General features: G+C 38.5%; 1 protein-coding gene across 4 annotated transcripts in view; it reads left to right on the top strand.

Annotated features, from left to right (window-relative positions):
- The window catches only part of sema5ba (sema domain, seven thrombospondin repeats (type 1 and type 1-like), transmembrane domain (TM) and short cytoplasmic domain, (semaphorin) 5Ba), a 93,965-nt gene that overhangs the window by 32,659 nt on the left and 40,728 nt on the right, over nt 1–20,578 (top strand). For 3 of the 4 annotated variants that reach the window (XM_046845613.1, XM_046845610.1, XM_046845611.1), the window contains 3 exons: nt 10,278–10,518; nt 18,682–18,781; nt 19,001–19,046. In XM_046845613.1, the coding sequence (XP_046701569.1) occupies nt 10,332–10,518; nt 18,682–18,781; nt 19,001–19,046 (333 nt within the window). In that variant the 5' untranslated portion in view covers nt 10,278–10,331. Of the gene's footprint in view, nt 1–10,277; nt 10,519–18,681; nt 18,782–19,000; nt 19,047–19,644; nt 20,194–20,578 lie in introns of those variants that run through there. The other variant, XM_046845612.1, reaches the window with a different exon arrangement.

Here is a 20,578-nt window from a genome sequence, read left to right as displayed (position 1 = left end):
TTTATAATTGTGTTATGTGCCACTTTACTACAACAGTCCAAAATTATTATTCACACTTTATTTGAAGGGTACGTACATTGATTTAAAGGATGTCATCTTGATAAGCATTGCTTAATTATTGCTTAAAAGCAATGCTGATAGATCTATATAAAGCTTATATTAAAGCCTATTAGGCTGCAAAATTATTAATGAAGTTTATTGATTTGTTTTTACATAAATAGGAAAAAATGCTATGAGAATGTTTTCTTTTATTATACTATATTTTGTAAAAATTCTTTACTTACAGCACATTCATTAAGTATTGAAAAAAGTGTCTGCTGATATTTATTGTATTCACTTTGAATTGACTTATTGAATTGCATTGTCACAGTAAATCTTCACTAATTTGCCAAGCCCATATGCCAATTTAATACTTTAATGAAGACTACAGCTTTCTCAAAGTACATTATATGGCCAAATGTATGTGGACACCTGACCAATCACACCCATATGTGCTGGTTGAACCTCCAATACCATATTTAGTGCCCCTGTTTGTTATTATTACTTTCACTCTTCTTCCAAACTAGATTTTGGAACATAATTGCCTTGTTAAAATGACTGTAGATTCAACAAGTGATGGAAAAAGATTAAAGATCTTGCTCAAGGACTCAGCAAAGGGACTTCTATGATTTGAGTGAATACAGCTCAATACATTCCCGTATTGAAATCTGATATACGGCTATATGTGAACATATATATAAAATGATAGTTAATATATGTGACGATATATGAACATATATGTAGTTCTATTGGTTGCTTGAGACGTATATACTAAAGTATATGTACAAACGTGCAATATTGTGTAACACCATTCATGATACATTATAGTAGAACATAATATATGGGATACCTGATGTTGTGTTATGGAATTTGTTACTATGTGAAATTAGTATCACATAGATGTTAATGTAGAAATTTCTCATGGGAATATTTAACATTGATACACTCCTAGAGACATTTGAGAGGTCAGTCTTGTGCTTACCTTAGGCATCTCTGCTGTTGAATGTAGATCCGCCAAAAGCATTAATGTAAATATTTCTATAACCGTGTAATCCAAACATGAACATGTATGCAATATATGTGCTTTGCATATATTGCTATATATTTGATTTCCTAATGGGTTAGCCACACTCGATACTGAATTAACACAACTAGATTAACAAGCTGGTACTGATTTAATGCAATCAGAGTTAAACTAGCACTTTAGGTCATTAGGTCATAAGATGTATTTCAGTACTTCAGTTTAAATATGCATTTTTAAAGGACTTTACAAAGTATAGCAGCTTTTTGAGTGGATTTGCCCATTTACTATTCCAAAAGCATTCAGTAGGATTAAGGCCAGAGCACTACACAGGTCACTCATGTATTTCCACAACAATCTTGGCAAACCCTGTGTTTATTGAGCTTGCTGTAACAGTTTTGGGGCCCTTACTTCCAGGGAAGGCAAATTGTAATACCAGAGCATATAGAGACATTCTATACAATTTTGTGCTTTTGTGGCAACAGTTTGATCCACATATCGGAGTGTTGCTCAGGTGGTTAATAACTTTTGACCATATACTATATATTGAATGTGGCATATTTAGTATTTATTAAAACTTTTATATTTTTTATATAAAGATATGTATATAACCGTTCCCATTTATCTGGGCTTGGGACCGACACTAAGAGTGCACTGGTTTGTGCAACCATAATGGCAGAGTTTATACTCTATACTAAATGTAATGTTACTAAAAATAACTAGCCAAAAACAAAAGTAACTTTATAGAGTAAAGGTGCCCAAACTTTTTTCTTCTGAAGGGCCAAAAATCTAACTTGCTGTGGGTCGCATTATACCAAACATTATATAAAATTTAGGTTGCCATGGCTCCTTTCATTTATGATTTTAGAAACAGAGCGTCGCAATTCACACTCCGTCTGCCTCGGCCAAGAAGCCCTGACACGGGACGTTCTGAGGATCATGTCGGAGAAGGGCATGGTGCACTTCATCACAAAGTGTCCGCCCCGGCACCCCAGGGACCTGATCCGTTAACCCTGCCACAATTAGTTCTTCAGGGCATGTGACTCGGTGGGTTCTGCGTACTGTAGACAGAGGCTATACGATTCAGTTTGGGTCTCGTTCACCTCGGTTAGATGGGGTGTATCCCACCTTGGTGGGACCCGAGCAGGCTCTGGTCATGGAACAAGAGGTAGACAGTCTCCTGAGGAAGGAGGCCATCCAGGTGGTCCCTCCATTACACAGAGAGTCCAGGTTCTACAGCCGGTACTTCATAGTTCCCTAAAAGGACGGGTTGCGACATATCCTACATCTACATCAGCTGAACCGCTCACTAATGAGGCTCAGGTTCAAGATGCTGACCCCATAACTCAGCTCATGTCTCAAATTGGATCTAAGGACTGGTTTGTCACGATAGATGTAAAGGATGCATATTTTCATGTATCCATCCTTCTTTTTCAAAGGAAGTTCCTGAGGTTCGCTTTCGGGGCCAAATCTTACCAATATCGGGTCCTTCCGTTTGGTCTTGCCCTCTCACCCCGATCCTTTAATGAAGTGTGTGGATGCGGCTCTGGTCCCCCTGAGACTTCCGGGCATCCTCATCTTAAACTATATTAACGATTGGTTGATATTAGAACAATCAGAGCACTTAGCAGTCCGGCATCGAGATGTCATTCTTGATCACATGAATGAACTGGGGTTATGGCTGAATGCAAAAAAGTGTGTGCTTTTTCCATTACAGAGAACCACTTATTTAGGCGTCGTATGGGATTCGACCTTTATGCGTGTGCATTTGTCTCCTGCCCGCATTGACAAGGTCAGAGATGGACAGTCACTCACTGTCAAGCAGTTCCAGAGACTGCTGGGGTTAATGGCAGCAGTATTCAATGTGATTCCACTTGTCCTCCTGCACATAAGATCCCTTTAGTGGTGGTTAAGGACCCAAGGGTTCTCTCAGAAGGGCAATCCGCTCCATACAATGGAGGTCATACGGCGTGCCCTACGTGCCTTGGATGTCTGGAGAGATCCTGGGTTCCTGTCTCAGGGCCCATGTTGGGAGTTCTTCATTGGTTGGGAAGCGGTCAGGAGTGGCCGCTCCACCCAAGGTTTGTGGGGAGACCCCCCATCTGCTGTGGCACATCAGTTGCCTAGAGATGCTGGCTGTGCCTTGAAGCATTTTCTGTCGGACCTCCGAGGTCACCATGTGTTTGGTTTCTTATATCAACCACCAGGGTGGTCTGCGCTCACACCTCTTGTACAAGCTGGCATGCCAGATCCTCCTGTGGGCCCAGGAGAAGCTGCTCTCCTTGAGGGCAGCATACATCCTGGACCATCTAAACGAAGGAGCAGACACCCTTTCGAGACAGGGAATGGCGACTCCATCCTCAAGTGGTAGAGAAGATTCAGCAGGACTCAGGTAGACTTGTTCGCGACTCAAGAGACATTGCACTGTCCCCTCTGGTTCTCCCTTCCCCCTCTAGGGCTGAAAGCCATGGCCCAGGCGTGGCCGAAAAATATATTAATGTGTTAAAAAGGCTGGTTAACTGAAGTACTGATTATTAGTGACTATTAGGTCATTCAGAATTTATTCCAAAGCTGTAATTTTGTATAATAACCTTTTTAATTTAATTTTGAACTATTTATCTAATAGTTCTAGAAGGAATAAAACACAAAAGTGCTTGTCATTGGAAAATAATTAATGAGAGTGTGTGGCTCGAACAACACCACTATTGTGTTTTTTTTTAATGGCTTTAATATTGTGGAACATCCACAGAACAAGTTCCTGTCATTCCTTTGTAAGCTTCTTGCTACTCTTTCTACTAAGAAAAAATGCAATGTGTCATGTTATGGAAAAAAAACATTTTCTGTCCTAAAGACTCATATGGCTGAAAACATACCTTTACCTCGGACTTCATCTATAAATGTCCTTTCCTTACAGAAATCTTCACGATGATAATTTTTTTTTTTTATGCTTAATGATACACTATTATTCTTGTATTTATATAAGGGTTCTTTATTAGTTATACATAAAAAATTATAAAACGAAGAGTATGCCTCCTTGCTAGGGGCTTTGCAAGGATTCTTACATTTCAGATGAACATCGCTGATATTCAACTTTAGTGGCTCTTTGATTTAAGTGTGACTGTAGTGAATGAACCAGAAATGCAGGAGCAGTACTAAGAATAATCAGAACATGTTTATTCAATGAGCCCAACGGTAATATTTTATACATATAGACAAATCAAAGTGGATGCATGGTTAGTAGATGATGCCTCAAGCTGCATTCAGTGAGTCATTTCTCCATACTAATATACCGTCTGGCAAATCATCATAACCACAGGTTGTGCTAAATCACTCTAATAACCCAGTCACCATCACAGCCTGTAAGCATCCAGTGTACACTGTCAATTACATCTTGAGGGAAGGATCAATAGTCTGCAGTTAGTCACTGAAAATGAATTACATAGTATTACATCCAATTATTATTTGCTCAATGTCGTTGGACCATGGTAGTGAGCTGAGGGGCTCAATTCTAAGAAGCACATGTGTCAAAATGCATGGATACGCAGAAAACTTGGAAAGGTCACTTGAAAGGTGAACTAAATGGGTTCATCGCTTCGCTGTTCTCAGCTGCTGGAGATGATTACCTCATGGGCAGCAGGCCACTAGAGCATCAAACATTTTTGCTGTGGTCATGCTTCACTGTATAAAGAAATGTCTCTTAGCTGTGATGAGTGTCTTTTTTTATGCATCACATTTCTGCGTACAAATTGTTTGAAACACACAGACTCTTTGAGAATCTGTATCTTCAGAACCTTCCTATATATTTTATATTTTTGGAATGGAACTGTAGCTTTAATATGGTGATGTAACTTCTGTTCATATTGATGACCTATTTTTTTTTTTTGTTTTTTTGTATGTCCACATAGAAATGCAGAAAATGGTAGCAAAATAATGCTTCTTGTAATCACTCTTTGCTTTACACCCTTGCATCCAGGAGCTCAGGGAATCATGAAAAAGGATTTACACACTCTTAACATTAAAGCTTTAGCCTTAGTGTTTATGCTGGAATTGAGAGATAAGTGTGAAATCGCATCATTACAGGCGCCAACCTGGCCCTGCAGGCATAAAAAGGCTCAGCGATACATCCATGCTCACGACCGGAGCTATGATATGTTATCACATACATTCCTGGACACGGCTGGATTCCCGGCCTATCGGCCACAGCTGATAATCTCTTCTGTGTCTTTGAGGTCTTGTAGCATATTCCTGAAAACGGTCCTTTCACTGATTTAGTGGATTCACTCATGCGTGAGATGAACAAGTCAATACTGTGATTTCTATGACCCTCCCCTCAACCCTTTTGCCAAAGAGACCTTTCTTTGGTTCTTTTCTATCCCGCTTACAATTCTGTGAATTTCCTAAATGCACATATACGCCCTGGCCCCATCCCCCCTTGTCCCAGTGACCCCATTGTCTCTCGATGTCCCCTAGAGCAGCAGAAAAGCCTTTAAAACTATTCGATGTGGCCCTGTGTTTTTGAGCAGAATTATGTTACTCGGACTGACCTGAACTTAGGTCAGGGGCACCAGGGTAAATAGTGAAGCAGTGAAAGGGTAGAGACCAGTTTTTAAAACGATGTCTTTGTGTATATCTTTTGGCCTTGTCTGTGATTGCCTTTGAGCAAATGATACATCTGGGATCAATACAGTTTGGAGGACAAACTGCTGCCTTCTTAAGGTGGGGTTCATTAATGATTCTCCAGCAAACTTTCCATGTGGGAATGCAATGCTTATGCCCTCTTTTACATACACAGGCCTAATATATTTAGTTTTACTGCTCTTAATATCAAATTATAGTGCACTTTTAGCAATAGGGATTCCTCAAAGTTGCTGAGTTCATTGAAAGTATTCTGTTCGAAACCTTTTAAAAGAACATTATTTTTGCATTAAAACATGTAATGTTTCCCCAGAGGGACGAACTGAGGTATTTTTAAAAGTGTGAGAAAAGTTTCTTTCTAAGATTGTTTAACCTAATCTGTATTATAACTGGAGTTCACTTTTTCATTTATTGCATGTTTGGAGACAGGCCCATTCCTTGAGGGTTCATCACAGAAAAGAGTTCAACCAGATCACTGGTTAATATGATGAAAAATCACAAACTTTTTCCACGTGGAGCAGCAGAACATTGCCGTGAAAAGAAGTGTGAAGCGAAATGATTTTCAAAACACTCAACTGAAGGTCATTTACTTTCTGTGTCTTCTTTTCTATGTTTAGTTCAATTAAGAAACAGGTGTTTCATACTTTCTCTGCAAATGAGACCTGGCAGAGTGTGCGGTAAGTGCTCTGCGATGAGGCGTGTTAGTATTCCCTTAGTGTTGGTGCAAGGTTATCGTCACAGAATGCTTTGCTTAAATGACTGATGGCTAAAATCTCATACTATTACTGTTTTACAAGGAGTTAATTATGCTTCTGGATATAATACGCAAAACCTTGAGAAAATCATCAGAGATAATCAACTTTGCTTATAGTTTCAGAAATCACTGGAGAGAATATCCGTCCTCAGACAGTATTTTACAAATTGCAGTTTGCATTTTGATTAGTTTTTCTTTTTTTTCCCCCTCAACAAAGCATCCATAGGACAAAAAAAAATATTTGTGTTCTTGCCTCTTTGATATGAAATAGGTTGCGTCTGTGGGCAGCTATTTTCCCTATTGTGACCAGCAGAAATTTAATCAGTCTCTTAATTGATTCAAATGAGATGCGGCTGAGAAAGTTTGAGTTATAATTAAATCTGGTCTCTTGGGGGTGACTAAAAGAAGTGGTCAATCAGTTTGAATGAGGTACAATGTTTGCTCTAGTCTGGATTACAGCGGAGACGGTGCTTTCTGACTCACAGCAAAAGAAAACAAAGCATCTGGCAACCCAATGGCCCATGGAATGTGATTGAATTTTTCTCATATATGGAAATTTTAGAAGAGAGTTTATAAGCCACTAAAGGATTTTTCACTCTTCACTAACTTGTTCACTCATCCAAAGACAGATTAAAAATCATTCTGGAAGCTAATTTATTTGGGAATTACATTATTTTTTATTGTGGAACAGCATCCTTTTTTTTACATTTCAAGAAATATTGGAAGGATTGTTCCCAAATAGTGCAATTTTTGCCTTTAATTTAAGTGAATTATTACTGAGTATTACTTTAAGCTGGTAGACTTTTTCTTTTTCTTTTCGTTTTTTGGAGCTCTTGTTATCGAAAGCCAGCCTGAGAAGTACAGGAAAATCATAAATCATTTACACTGTAGAGTGACTCATACTTCCAATGCTCCCAGTTGTTAACTGAAGATATTCTTTAAGTGAGATGACCACCCCACTGCATCTTCACTCTCTCTAGCGTTTCCCAGCCAGTCCATCTCGAAGAGCTTATTGCACAGAGAAAACTCTGATATATTCTGTCTTTCATGTGTCCAGAAAACGATAATGACTTGGTCATTAATGGGACTTGTTGCTGTGGCAACACGCAAGACTTTGGCAGGAACAAGTCCGGGACTGCTTGCTTACCATACACATGATTTCTCTTCTGATCCCGGAGCTGTTGACAGAGAGACTCTGATTGCATAGTCATTAACGTAATCCAGGAGCAGCTCTAAATCTAAGTGCACACTGGCCATGGATAATTGTCTGTTCTCTGTTGCTGGCTGCATCTCCGATGCCTCTAACAGCATGGTCCAGGTGGCTCTTTTGTTCCCCGTTTCTATAGATAAACTTGATTTCAATGAGTGAAAGCCAGAAAGTACCACTACACCTAGCCAGCTTCTAACAGGGCACTTTTGTTGGCACTCAGCACTTGGCATTGTGGTTTTCAGACAGCTCTGCTAATACTCCCGGGCCTACGGAGGAATGTTACCAGCTGTTCAGGAGCTTAATTTGCAAATTTGTGGGTTGTTGGAGGATGGGGTTGGGGGTTGAGGGATACGTGCACATCTGTGAATATCCTTTAGAGTTTTTCTCTCTGGATGATGTTGAGACTAATGAACTCACAGCTTTGGATTTATTATCGGGGAGCAAACGCCTAGTGATTCTTGGGCTGCTTTTAAGATGTGTGGGTTGGTGTATTTTTTATGAGATGTTTACCTGAGCCAAGATTTCTCTCCTAACAGCTCTCATTCACCTACTTAGCTAGCTTGGACCAGCATTGAATAGAATGTAGGAATCATTCAACGTTCCAGAAAGTCCTCATTGAAAATCTTTGTACCTGATTTTTGTTGATTTAGTTTGTCATGTACACTGTTAGTATCCTTTTTAGATTTTCATCTGAAGATTTGATTCGAAAAATGTAAATAAAATAAAAAGAGCGTTGACTACTATGCCCTTGCATTTTATACCAGCTTTTCCGGTAAAATTGGTTGGTTGGAAATTGATTTTCTAATTAATGGAGCTACTAATTTGTTACTGATTTCCTCATTTAATGAAAAAAAATAAAAAACATCAAACTCTACCTAAGCTTTAAATAGCAAACACTTTTATAATGAGGAATAATTGGGTCACCTATAAGTGCATTTCTGTCAACCTGTCTGAGCTTCATCAGTCTTTTCTAAACCTTAGTATCAATAGTCTAGATACAAGAGTGCAGAGTTGACTAAGGAAGTTGTTGAAAGAGAGCCATTTAAAAAAATTAAGTGAGTGCATGGAGGAAAATGTGTTCTTAGCTCCCATAATAGCCCCCATATGGAAAGCCTGAGGGTTAATTTTATCCTCTGGGTCTTTGGCCCATAGTTTTATTCAGGCATGATTATCGGTTCCCATTAAGGCCTATCTGCTGTGACACATGGAGAGCAGAGCACTTAGCACTTGGCAGTTCTTTACTTTCAGTGTGGAGATTGACAGGCTCCTTCTTTCTGAGTGAGCTGTGATTCAGCTTACTGCTGAGTGGTGTAACGTGGCTGCAGCAGCAATGCAGAAGAGTTGAATAAAGATGGGGATGTCATGCCTCCCCGTGCATCTAATAAGATCAGCTCTGAAATTAAAACTCCTCCACATCATTTTAAACACACATAGCTGATCTGGTCTTTTAAATATCAATTTGTGTAAAGAACATTTAAGCCAAGGTATCATGTTATGTCAGACGTTGTTTAACACTAGGTCCTCCTACCCCAGCAGATTTTTTTTTTTTATCTGTACTGGAACCATTTTCTGTAGAGGTGTGAAAACATGCTTTTTCCACCCCGTGTTTAGCCACATTCATTCTGTTGCTACCGAGGCCATAAAATGAATATTTTCTTGTGAAAATCCTTCTGAATGTGTATGTGTATGTGTGTGTATGTGTGTGTATGTGTGTGTATGTGTGTGTATGTGTGTGTATGTGTGTGTATGTGTGTGTGTGTGTGTGTGTGTGTGTGTGTGTGAGCCCTAACGTTAACTCATGATTAATCGCAACTTAATCGGCCATTTTTATCTAAATGTACCTTAAATTAATATTTTTCAAGTTTTTAATACTCTAATCAACATAGGCATGGACAAATATGGATACTTTATTCAAATGGATGTTTATTATTAGTAAAGTCATACTCAACGTAAAGCATTAAGATAAAATATTCTTGTTAATGTTTTAAAGTAATTATGGTGTTTCAGACTATGTAAATCATCAGGACACACAAACGGAACTTTCGCTATTTTTCCACACGGACGGTTTTAATTTCCGGATGTGTTCATCATGGCGGATTTTGGTGTTGATTTGAGACTTGGCGCCTTAGTAAAACAAATGTTTAGTGATTAAAAAGAATTTTTCGGTGGAGTTGAATTTTTTTATTTCTGAGTAAAGAAAGAAGGTCGTAAATAAATGTGTGGCGCGTCGAAGGTGTTAATTAAACCGCTTTTATATTTATTTATTTATATTTTGAATAAAAATGGTCAAACAGAAATGTGCGCTGCATTAATCACGCTTTAATAAAATGTGTGCCCTTAAAATGAATTTAGCATTAACGCGTTAATAATGATTTTTGACAGCCCTAATATATATATATAATGCAACATTATTTCATCAGTCCTTCTTGTTGTATGGGCTGTTAGATATGTGGTGGAAGCATTTCAGGTTTGCCTTCCTTGCATTACCCATTATCCAATTTTATACGTGTTAAATTAAGTATTTATGCTATTACATATCTTATTCCATTATTAAAAAGTCAGAGTCTTGTAATGTTTGTAAAAATAATCCCCATCAACTCCTACTTCCTATCTTCCAGGTGCATTTTAGAGGCCCACCTTGGCAGTTAGAGGGGAGGTCGGCCTCAGTCACCATGAGAGCGTTGCCACGGAACCTAGTTTCCCTGGCTGTGTCTGGCCTTTTCCTCTGTCTGCTCTCTTTTGGCCTCCCTCCTGTGTTCTCCCAAAAGCCCACATCTACCACAGAGGCCAGCCCAAGCTTACAACCACAAAGGAGACCAGATTGTACCCACCAGGAGCACCCTATTATCTCTATTCAAGGTGAGCGCTGCTAGCACACTGCTTCTAAGCTACACACATCAATACATGCATTCTGCAGAAAGAAGTTTGGAGTGATGCCTGCAGCTGTATCGACCAGTGAAAGAAGATTTTAGGAATTGTTATAAAAGACTGTCCAGATTTTAGACTTCGTATTTTGTTCAGGCTTCCAAAATATCCTAGAGGATCAGCTATCTTAAAGTTTGTTGGAAAACATATATGATGATATCCAAAGTTATGAGTGTCTGTATATATCATTATGACTTTGATAAATGCTTTTCCTTTTATATTCTTTCGATCTTACAGTTAACCACCGTAGACTGAAACCTTCAGGGTTCTTATGATTAGTAAGTTAGGAGTGTCGTGTTTCTCATTGCACACTTTCAAAGCTGTGTTTGCTGTCCTGTAAGAGAATACACGGGTCAGTCTCATGTTGTTCACACTCTGCCTCTCTGTGAGACTGTCCCACATGGAAAACATGTGCTAATGCTGATGAACATGTTCTGTAGCAGATAAATGACTTTTATATCTTGCATTGTCAGATCATGCATGGTACAGTTTATGTAGTGATCCGCTTCTGTTTCCTAGATTTTTATTTAGGCAAAAATTCAAGATATGCTTTTTAGTTTTTATAAAAGACATTGAAAGGGAATGATGGACTATTGGATGGTTTTTTGTTCTTTGTCAAAAAAAAACAGAAAAAAATATATAGAAATGACAGCCACAGGCTCTGATATTGCTACCTGGACAGAAGAGCAGCCTTAGCTCATAAGGGTATTGCCTGTGGCCTGCACTTTTTATTGCTATTGAAACGACTTTTTGTGTGTGTGTGTGTGTGTGTGTGTGTGTGTGTGTGTGTGTGTGTGTGTGTGTGTGTGTGTGTGTGTGTGTGTGTGTGTGTGTGTGTGTGTGTTTTAAGCTGCCAGCTTTTTTCAGGGAGAAGTGGTGAGTTAGTCGTATTCTAGAGACTTAGGAAAATACTACTATTTAGTATGGAAACGAAACATGATATTACAAAAGATGTTAAGCATCAGTGTTCTCTTGCATTGTTTCCTGCATTTACCTTCACACAAAAATGGCTACCATTCTCTTCTTCTCATGGTATTCCTTTTACTGGTCCTCTTATGGTCCACTTTCGTCATGGCCATTCATCAAAGCAAAACTACTTTGGCATTCCCTTCACCATAAGAACTGATGAACAATCGGCTCTGTATTGTAAGCTAGCTCACCTAAAATATCCTTTTATGTTAGACCAGTTGCATAGAAACCCCTTAGTACACCTTAAAGCCCTCTTTTATACTAGTGCATTGGTATGGAAGTCGTGCCACAATGAAAGTGTGGGCTAACCCTGAGATTAGCTTCTTTGATGGATGAGTATTTTTAAGTGGAGCAGTCAGGCAGCCACTGTGAGGCGTTACCTTAGGATAGAGGAAGAGGATAGAGGCCCATGATCTCTGGGTAGATCATGCATGTGTTTTTATTATTATTATTATTTTTTTTTTACATGTGATGCCTGTCTATGGACAGAATCCTTTTTCTTTTTTCTTTTAAACTTGGTGGAGTGCAGTGAAGTGTGGTCACCCCAGTGGGGGTTCTTCTAAACCTTTCCTGGTAGACCCAGCTGCTATAGATGCTATACAGGCTTTGTGCTAAGCTTCTAACCAGTGGAATAGGGATTGCATGACCTTATTGTGGTATATAAATTTCAGCCCCTGGCTAAGCGCAGATCGTAAATAACTGAATATTCATGCTAGCACACTGAAGGAGTCCACAGTACACCAGAGAAGAGATATGTCTTTTGAAAATGTTGTAAATAGCACAAGAACGTATAAAAACTGTTCATGAATATACAGGAAGTTTTATTCCCTAAATACTGCCATTAAGGCCAATCTAAGTCAGTGTTAAAGTCCTTGTAAAAGTGGCACGATTACTTCTTCCAGATATACCGTCTTTTTCAGAAGGGCTAATTTCTGGATGATAGAGCCTAAGACCTGACAATTTAATGCCAGAAGCTTTGTGTGCAGATCAGCCTGCAGATTGGTTCCTTTCAGAGACCTACTCCTCTTTGATAAAATGTCAGTAATCATCCCAGAGACGATAGGCAACAGTAAGTCGCTGCTGTGTCTGGTTCTGTTCTCTCTACAGCGACTGTAATTGGCCCCAGATTGTTTCACTGGACTGTGAAATGGGCTTGCTAACTGCTATCTACTGGGTAATAGTTGTGCTGTTTAAACATCTTTATATATATATATATATATATATATATATATATATATATATATATATATATATATATATATATATACATTAACATTAAACAGTGACACAATTCTGGACATTTTACCTCTGTATACCACTAAATGGATTAGAAATAAAGCCAACAGAGGAAACTCCACATGCCCATATGTTCTGGCAATAATTGTCAAAAGATTTATCTGGAAAGTGGAGATACTGTATAACAAATGGCTGCAATTCCTAAACAGTTAATGCAATATATTTAAAGAAGAGCTGAAAGTTTTTTCAATCTTGATTGCTTCATTTCAAACCTGTTGTGGTAGTGTACAGAGGAAAAATACTTACGCACACACACACACACACACACAGATATATGTGTGCGTAAAGAGAAAGGCGTGGACTAATGTACTATTGCAGAGAATTCAAACTTTAAGAGCATATACTGTTTCACTGCAATTAGGCTGAGATATTTGGGCTGCAGGTTAAAGCAGTGCACTTTTCCTTTGGTAACAAAATTAATGAAAACATTATTGACCCAATCATTTGTAGGTCCCAGTTTTTGGCTTTCGCTATTGCGTACTTTTGTCTAGCCTGTCCAACGTACCACAGACACAGCTAAGGCAAGTTTAATGGCTTAGTGAAATTGCAGGCCACAAATGTTTTTCTCATTGCTTTTTCTTTCTGCCTGGCTGAGCTGGCCCTCCATTACCTGAATTGTCCTCTGCTGCCCCAGCGGAGTTTGACTTTCTCTTTTGCAATGTGACATTTCATAGCCTATTCATTGTTCTCACTTTTTTTGATTATCAGTCTGGGAGAATTTAGCTTTCTGAACTGTTTTTTGCCGCTTCTCATCCAGTAGTCACCTGGCCCCAAAGGACACAAACGACATGGAAATCTCACAACAGGAAGACAAAACAAAGGCAAATTTGTTATTTGCTCAGATAAGCTGGGCTCCCGTCTGCCTCCCCTGATAAGATTTTAGACAATCCACAAAGAGGCGAGCCAGTCTTTTGAGAGGAGAAAGAGAAAATAAGGGTGTGTTTGGAAACAGAGACATTAAGGTACCTCTATCTGTCGAGAGACTTGGCCAGTGATATGGTTGTATTGACTGCTACCTGCTCTGTAGTTTGTGATGCATCTGTGTGTTTTTTGTAATTTCTACATTTTATCACATTCTTGTTAGTGGTCTTGTTATTTTATAGCATATATGAAAGTCATGGTTGTGTGTGCCATCATATAAATTTTTTGAGTAGATAATTGTAATTTCTTACCTTATCTATCACCCTGGCATGTCCATCTGTCATTAAAAAATGTGGTTATGCCTCAGGTTTCTTACTGATAGTTGGCTTCACAAAGATGCAAGCAACTTAAGAATTAATAATTGTTACTAAAACAGATGACAGTGCAGTCCATTGCAGCTTCAGTTTCTAACATTCATGACTTAAAATGTTGCTTTTTGAAAAATAATTAAGTATATCATAAAAATCTATCAAATATTTGAGTTAGGACCAGGGTCCATTAGCAAAATGGTGATAAGTGAGACCATTAGAGATAATGTCAATTTTATGAATATCTACATTTTCATTTTTGGTTTGTTTTTTCCGTTGTGCTATTAGAGAAATGTTCATACTATAGAGAAAATTACTGGTAATTTTCTATATTTTCTGAAATTCCCAGCTCTAGTTTGTTTGAAAAGTCTGTCGGAAACTCGAAACCAAGGTCAGCTATTTTAGTACAACTGCTTTGTCTACAAACATGCAATTACAATGCTGTAGTTTGCAACAGGAGCTGATGATTCAGAAGAAAAGAAAAGCAATCTTTGAGTCTAGTTCTCACCATGCTGAATAACTCAGATTGCAGCAACTTTCTAAGAGCTGTAATTCATATAATATTATTACTCTGTAAATACCTCCATTACTCTGTAAATGCTGTATGTTTTAAAATCAGTCTGGATTTTTGCTCTGAGGTAGTTAATGTGAAATGAGACGCCTGGGCTGCCTCTCCTTGATGTAATCAAAGAAAGCGTATTGTTAATGGGACAAAAGCTCAATGCAACCTACAGCAATGTGACAATGCAAACATTCCATTCAGACAAGAGTAATTATTATATAGAAAGGGTGATGTTGTAATGTCTGCTGGCATTCGGGTACTAATCATTGAGGGGTTATTTAATTTAGATTTTATTGGCAAATTTAATCTGTAAGACCAGAAGCCTCCAACTTTTGTACACTACCGATCAGGGATATATATGTACCGTAATTTTCGGACTATTAAGCGCCCAAATATAAGCCGCACCCACTGAATTTGACAAAGATTTTAATTTTGAACATAAATAAGCCACACCTGTCTATAAGAAACTAATGAACTTTACGCAGGCTTTAACGAAAGACAGTGTCTGTTACACGGCTTGTATCTAAACAGTAGCCTACCAAGAAAGTCATTGTTCACCTTTCGCAAGAATTTCTCTCGGGAGTTTATCTTTTGGCATCGTCGTGTGTTTAAAAATCACCATCGGTGAAGCTTTTCTCCCGATGCCGTGCAGCTCAGAACACAGGTGAAGTGCGTTTTTTCATGCCCGGTTGTTTTCAGCGTGATGAATAATTCGCATTTCCTGTAGACAGTCTGAGTGAGGGGCAGGTCAAACGTCAGAGGAGCATCATCCATATTTATGACGTGGGCGCATCTATGAGCGCATCTGATTTAATATAAAGAGTTGTATTGGTTCACCTTAAACCCGTTCGGCAATTTCATTGGTCTAATGTTATGGGGCTCAGTTTTTTGCCTTGAAGTTTGTGAAACCGGGAAAAACCCGGGACAAATCCATAAATTAGCCGCTTTGTTGTTTAAGCCGCGGGGTTCAAAGCGTGGGGGAAAAAAGTAGCGGCTTTTAGTCCGGAAAATACGGTGTATGTATTTGTTATTTTTTTATTTTTTTATTTTTTATTTAAACATAATGTATCCACTCGCTAACAGTAAAATTACTTCATTCAAATATCCCATCTTAGGAGGTTGGGGTCAGAGCACAAGGTCACCAATGATCTTCCGAATAGTGTCATATCTACATACATTTTCTCCAGAACGTTCTTGCGGCCTGGTAACAACTCTTCCAGGGCCTGTTACTTGCTACTTACTGGTCTTGGGGAACTCTGTAATAGACTTTTTTTAAATAAAATAAACTGTAATTTTCTTCCACCCTTGTGGTACTTTGCAATTAAAGGCATGATATGATGATTCTAACAACTAAACACCACGTGTGTAGTATTACAGGGTTTACTGTGCCCAGGCTTGCTTGAAAGCTGCTATTCCTTGTATTTTTTTTTGATGAATCAACACAACTCTCTGTTTAATATGCTGTCTGCTTCGCTAGTCTTTTTTTTTTTTTAGTTGTGAAAGGCTGTCTAGTGTCAGTTATGGCTGTTGTTTGTGCCATTTTGTGCATTTCGACTTTTGCTTTTAGAATATAAAGGGTATTTGTCTCACTCAGATGATCCTAAAGGTTAGGTTTGGCCCACCTCGAGTGTGACTGAAAAAAATATCCCTAACTTCATCCTCTAGACCTGTCCAATTTCCCAAAAATAGTCTGTCTTTTTCTTCTTTTCTTTGTATTGGTATGGACTGCCAGGTCCAAGCACACTTTATAAAGAGGCAGTCATACATATGAAGTCAAGAGTAAGTGAAACTACAACTGTGTGAACGAAGTGAACTCTAATTCCCCATCAGAGAATAAACAAACAGATTTGCACTAAAACGAAGTTTTGCAGCTCACAAGATTCTCTAATTATATTTATTCCCAAATGGTTTCTAAAAATGAAAAATTCGGCTTTGTGTGGAAAAAATGCTTTACTCATCTTTTACTAGATATGCTGCTTTCAGCTCTGTCCTCTTTATTAAACCCTTCTGCCTTTTTCTTGAGTGAACTGTAACCCTGCAGTGTGTCGAGGCAATCCAGATGTTAGCATTGCACTTGTATTGGACTGCAGAAATGGATCTGCTTGTCAGCTGTCTTCTATTTTGCTCAATTTCTTTTAGCATGCACGCAGCACTCTTCTGGGCCACGTGAGTGAATGACGCACACTACAGTCTAAGCATATAGAAGATTTGAAGAAGCAGCTGTCCATCGTCCACTTATTATAATAACATGCTTATGACTACACCTGTGTGTGTGTGTGTGTGTGTGTGTGTGTGTGTGTGTGTGTGTGTGTGCCAGAGAAAATTTTGTATCTTCTTGTTTTCTGATTAGGAAATTGTCTGGATGTACTGAATCCAAACAGATTTGATGTGTAAATCACATCGGAGGTTATAACTGCTCATTAAACCTGAATGGGATCACTGCAGGGTGTTCTGTTCAAACTTTCTAGTGTGGATAAACACTACAAAACCCCCGTGAGGGATGTGATTATGGAACCCTGCTCTCGTTATGTCTCTGTAAAGAATGACTCGAATTGCGCTGCCATATGGTCACAGTCAGACTCAAGCACATTCTTTAGCAGTGTGCAGCAGTGATGTAAGGATCATACGCCGAGATCTTATTGTTTCTCTTTAGAGGTGCTTAAAAATTGCCTTGATGCAATTTCCCATGAGAGAGATTGTTTTGCTTTGACCCAAACATCTGGATAATTGAGACCCCTTGAGACTGTGATCTGAGGTTTTATTTTTAACATGTTTTGACTAGGCGGGATGTTCACCAGGGTTCTGACCTGTACAAATACAGCTGAATTTGTTTTGGACCTTCAAAGCTTTGGTAAAAATATGTACGTGACAATTTGATCGCTTTACTGCTTCTAAGTTTGTCAGGAAATGTTCAAACGTGAGCAAAGGACTTTTTTTTTTTTTAGAAATCAGGATAAAAAATAAAAATGGTTATCTGTATAAATTCAAAAGATCCATTGTAAAATGAAATGAATTGTGAGGTGAAATATTTTTTAGACCACATTTTCATTGCAGTGATGTTGAACAAGAAGAAAAATGTCATTGCAGCGATGTCAGATTTTTTGAGCTATGAAAACATTCTGATTGTACTTGAAAGATGACAAATCTTCTTCCATGCTCCTCATTGTGAAATCTCTTTTTTTTTCAAAGCATGTTAGGTCACCAAAAGATCAAGTGGTTTTATTTTTTTTTACACAATAGTCTTTCTGTGTCACTGTGTTCCCATTTGAAAAAGACCCTGATGAGTGCCCTAAATGTCTGCCAAGCCAAATTGTTTTCATGTACAGAAGCTTCTGTCAAACTGTGCTTTTGTACAAGTTTATTTAATACATAATGTGAACGATTGTCATGTTGAATTAGGATCAGCCGCTATGATATGGTAGAGTGAGCATTGTACCTCACGGCTGGGTCTCCCTCATGATGCCGGGCTTGCCTCCCTGATTTAATGCCACAGTATTTAAATAATTTCTACAGGCATCTGTGTTGTTTAAATGAATGGAAGAAAAGGAAGAGCAGTGTACTATTTACCTTATTTGTGCAGAAGTGTAACATATCTGACTAGCAGAGAAAGGAAGATTTATTTCTTGAATTGGACAGAACATAGAACATCTGGAAATACTTTTAGTTAATGTATATCAAACACATCGTTTGTACTGATAATTTTATAGACTGGGTTCTAAACTGTTTTCACTAATCGAGCATTAGTGATAGATTTGTAAGACAGAAAGTGCATTAAGCATGACTGTCTATGGAGGGAACTCAGGGCTATCATTTCATTAAAGTCCAATGATCTTTCCAAAAAAAATGAGCCACAAGAGGTTTTATAATGTGTTTTCATCTAAAATCCCAAGATTAAATCTGATTTATATAATTTTGATCGATTTATATCATTACAGTGTCACTAATGCCTGTCGCATGCAATAACTCACTGAAAGCAGTGGCAAGAAAATGAGTCCCCTCTTTATTGTGATGTCATTTTTCTGTTTCTCTTTTCCCCTTTAGCATTAATTCCTTGGATTTCCACATTTTCCCACCCTGGTGTAAGAGATTACTCCCAACTCACTCTTGATCTGACCAGGAATGAGCTGATAGTAGGAGCAAGGTAATAATTATACTTTCTGTATGCCCAGCACTGAATACTGTATAATTACTTATAAGAGGGTATGCCAGATTTATGATTTGAATCAAAGATATTTTTTAAGATTAACTGCCCACTTCCCAGATTTAATGGTATTATAAACGCTGTATCTGGATTGTTCTTCTTCTGTTAACATTTGTCCTTCGTAATATTAATCATGTAACCTTTCCTTTCTCTCTGCAGAAACTACCTCTTTCGACTGAACTTAGGCAACATTTCACTCATACAGGTAAGCATAAAGAGTAATACCAGGGTTGTGAATTTTTCTTCTTGGTGACAATTTGTTCTCTCTTCAAGGCTTTTGGCAGTAGGGACATTTTGGATTCTGAGGCATAGCGCATCTGCCAACTCACCTCAAAATACTTAAAGAAAACCTTGCCCAGCAGTAAGGCTGATTAGTTTTTCCCAATTAAAAGTCAAACTTTTGCACTGTCAGGCATGCCTATGCTATGGCTGGATGAAGGTGTGAATTATTTCGACTCAAATGTGATACATTAGGTCATGCCTCAATTTCACTGCAGCCGAATCAGAAACTCCGCATCAAACAAATAATGGTCCCATTTTCATTCTTTTGCATTTAGTTTCCACTGCAATATGACTATGATAGCAATAAAAACACAAGTTTATGAGAGAATGGTTGCATTAGTTGTTCCACATCCTCTTTTTGGTCTTCTGTAGAGCCCCAAGATCTCTGTATGCATTTTGTCACTAAACCATCCTAAATGAAAAAGTTATCTGCAATATCATTTCGTTCCCTAATACCCCGGTCTGTATCGTTTCTGCGAGTGATCCAAAGTTGGGAATAAGACAGATCTTTCTTCATTTAGACTAACTGGAGCATCACAAGCAGTGCCAGGGTCCAAATCAATGAGGAGAGATGGCGCCAGCAGATGAAGGAGAATGTCTGAGCCTGACAGAGAAAGGGAGATTGCGGGATTGTGTCAGACCGCTCTTATTCGCTCTCACTTTCTGAATATAACAATACAACTAAAAGCAAACACCTAGTGAAAGTGTGAAAAGCAGGATATTTTCATTTCATTTCTGCACTGACTGTTTCTCTTACATTTGCTGGATGCAGTTTTATGTTGTATCACTTTGGGGCATTTTCTTCACCTCGCTCTGCTTGTCCTCCATATGTCCTCCAGTGCTTCTTTGCCATCTCGAGGATGATATTAGCCTCTCCCTTCCACTATTTGCCTCACATCATTAGCATTATTGTGTGTGTGTGTGTGTGTGTGTGTAGCAGAAGTAGAATGGACCTGAGCAGGAGCCAGCTCATCTCAGAAATGCATGTCCTAGTGCCAAACATGCAGGCTTTGGCAGGAGGCCTGCAGGGCCAATGCAGAATCTTTTCCACTTTCCACAAGCAGGATGAGGTGAGAAGTGCTAGTGCCTTCCCTCTGAATTTTTGCCCGAGCTATTGAGCAAGCTGACCCCGCCAGAATGCCTACTAATAAGCAAAAATAATATGGCAAGCGAGACAGCCATGGCCAGGAACTCACCCACACAAAATTTAACAAAAGTTTTTTAAGAGCCTTTGTTACATTATGTATATGCATTAAGAAGCTGTGAGCTTTGACCTCTAATTAAGTCAAAATGTATATAAAAAAAACGGAATGTATTTGAAAGAAAGAGCGTTCACGATTATTTGAGAAAACTATTTTTATTTAGATTTTTTAATGGTAAGAAAAACCTTTAGCTCAAAGCTGCCAGGTTGTCATGGATTGCTCAGTGCTCAGTCAGTTACGTCCAAGAGCATGG

This window comes from Silurus meridionalis, chromosome 3 (genome assembly GCF_014805685.1).
Source record: "Silurus meridionalis isolate SWU-2019-XX chromosome 3, ASM1480568v1, whole genome shotgun sequence".
NCBI lineage: Eukaryota > Metazoa > Chordata > Actinopteri > Siluriformes > Siluridae > Silurus > Silurus meridionalis.
The sequence above is the reverse complement of the archived record's forward strand: the minus strand, read 5'-3'. Positions and strand labels throughout refer to the sequence as shown.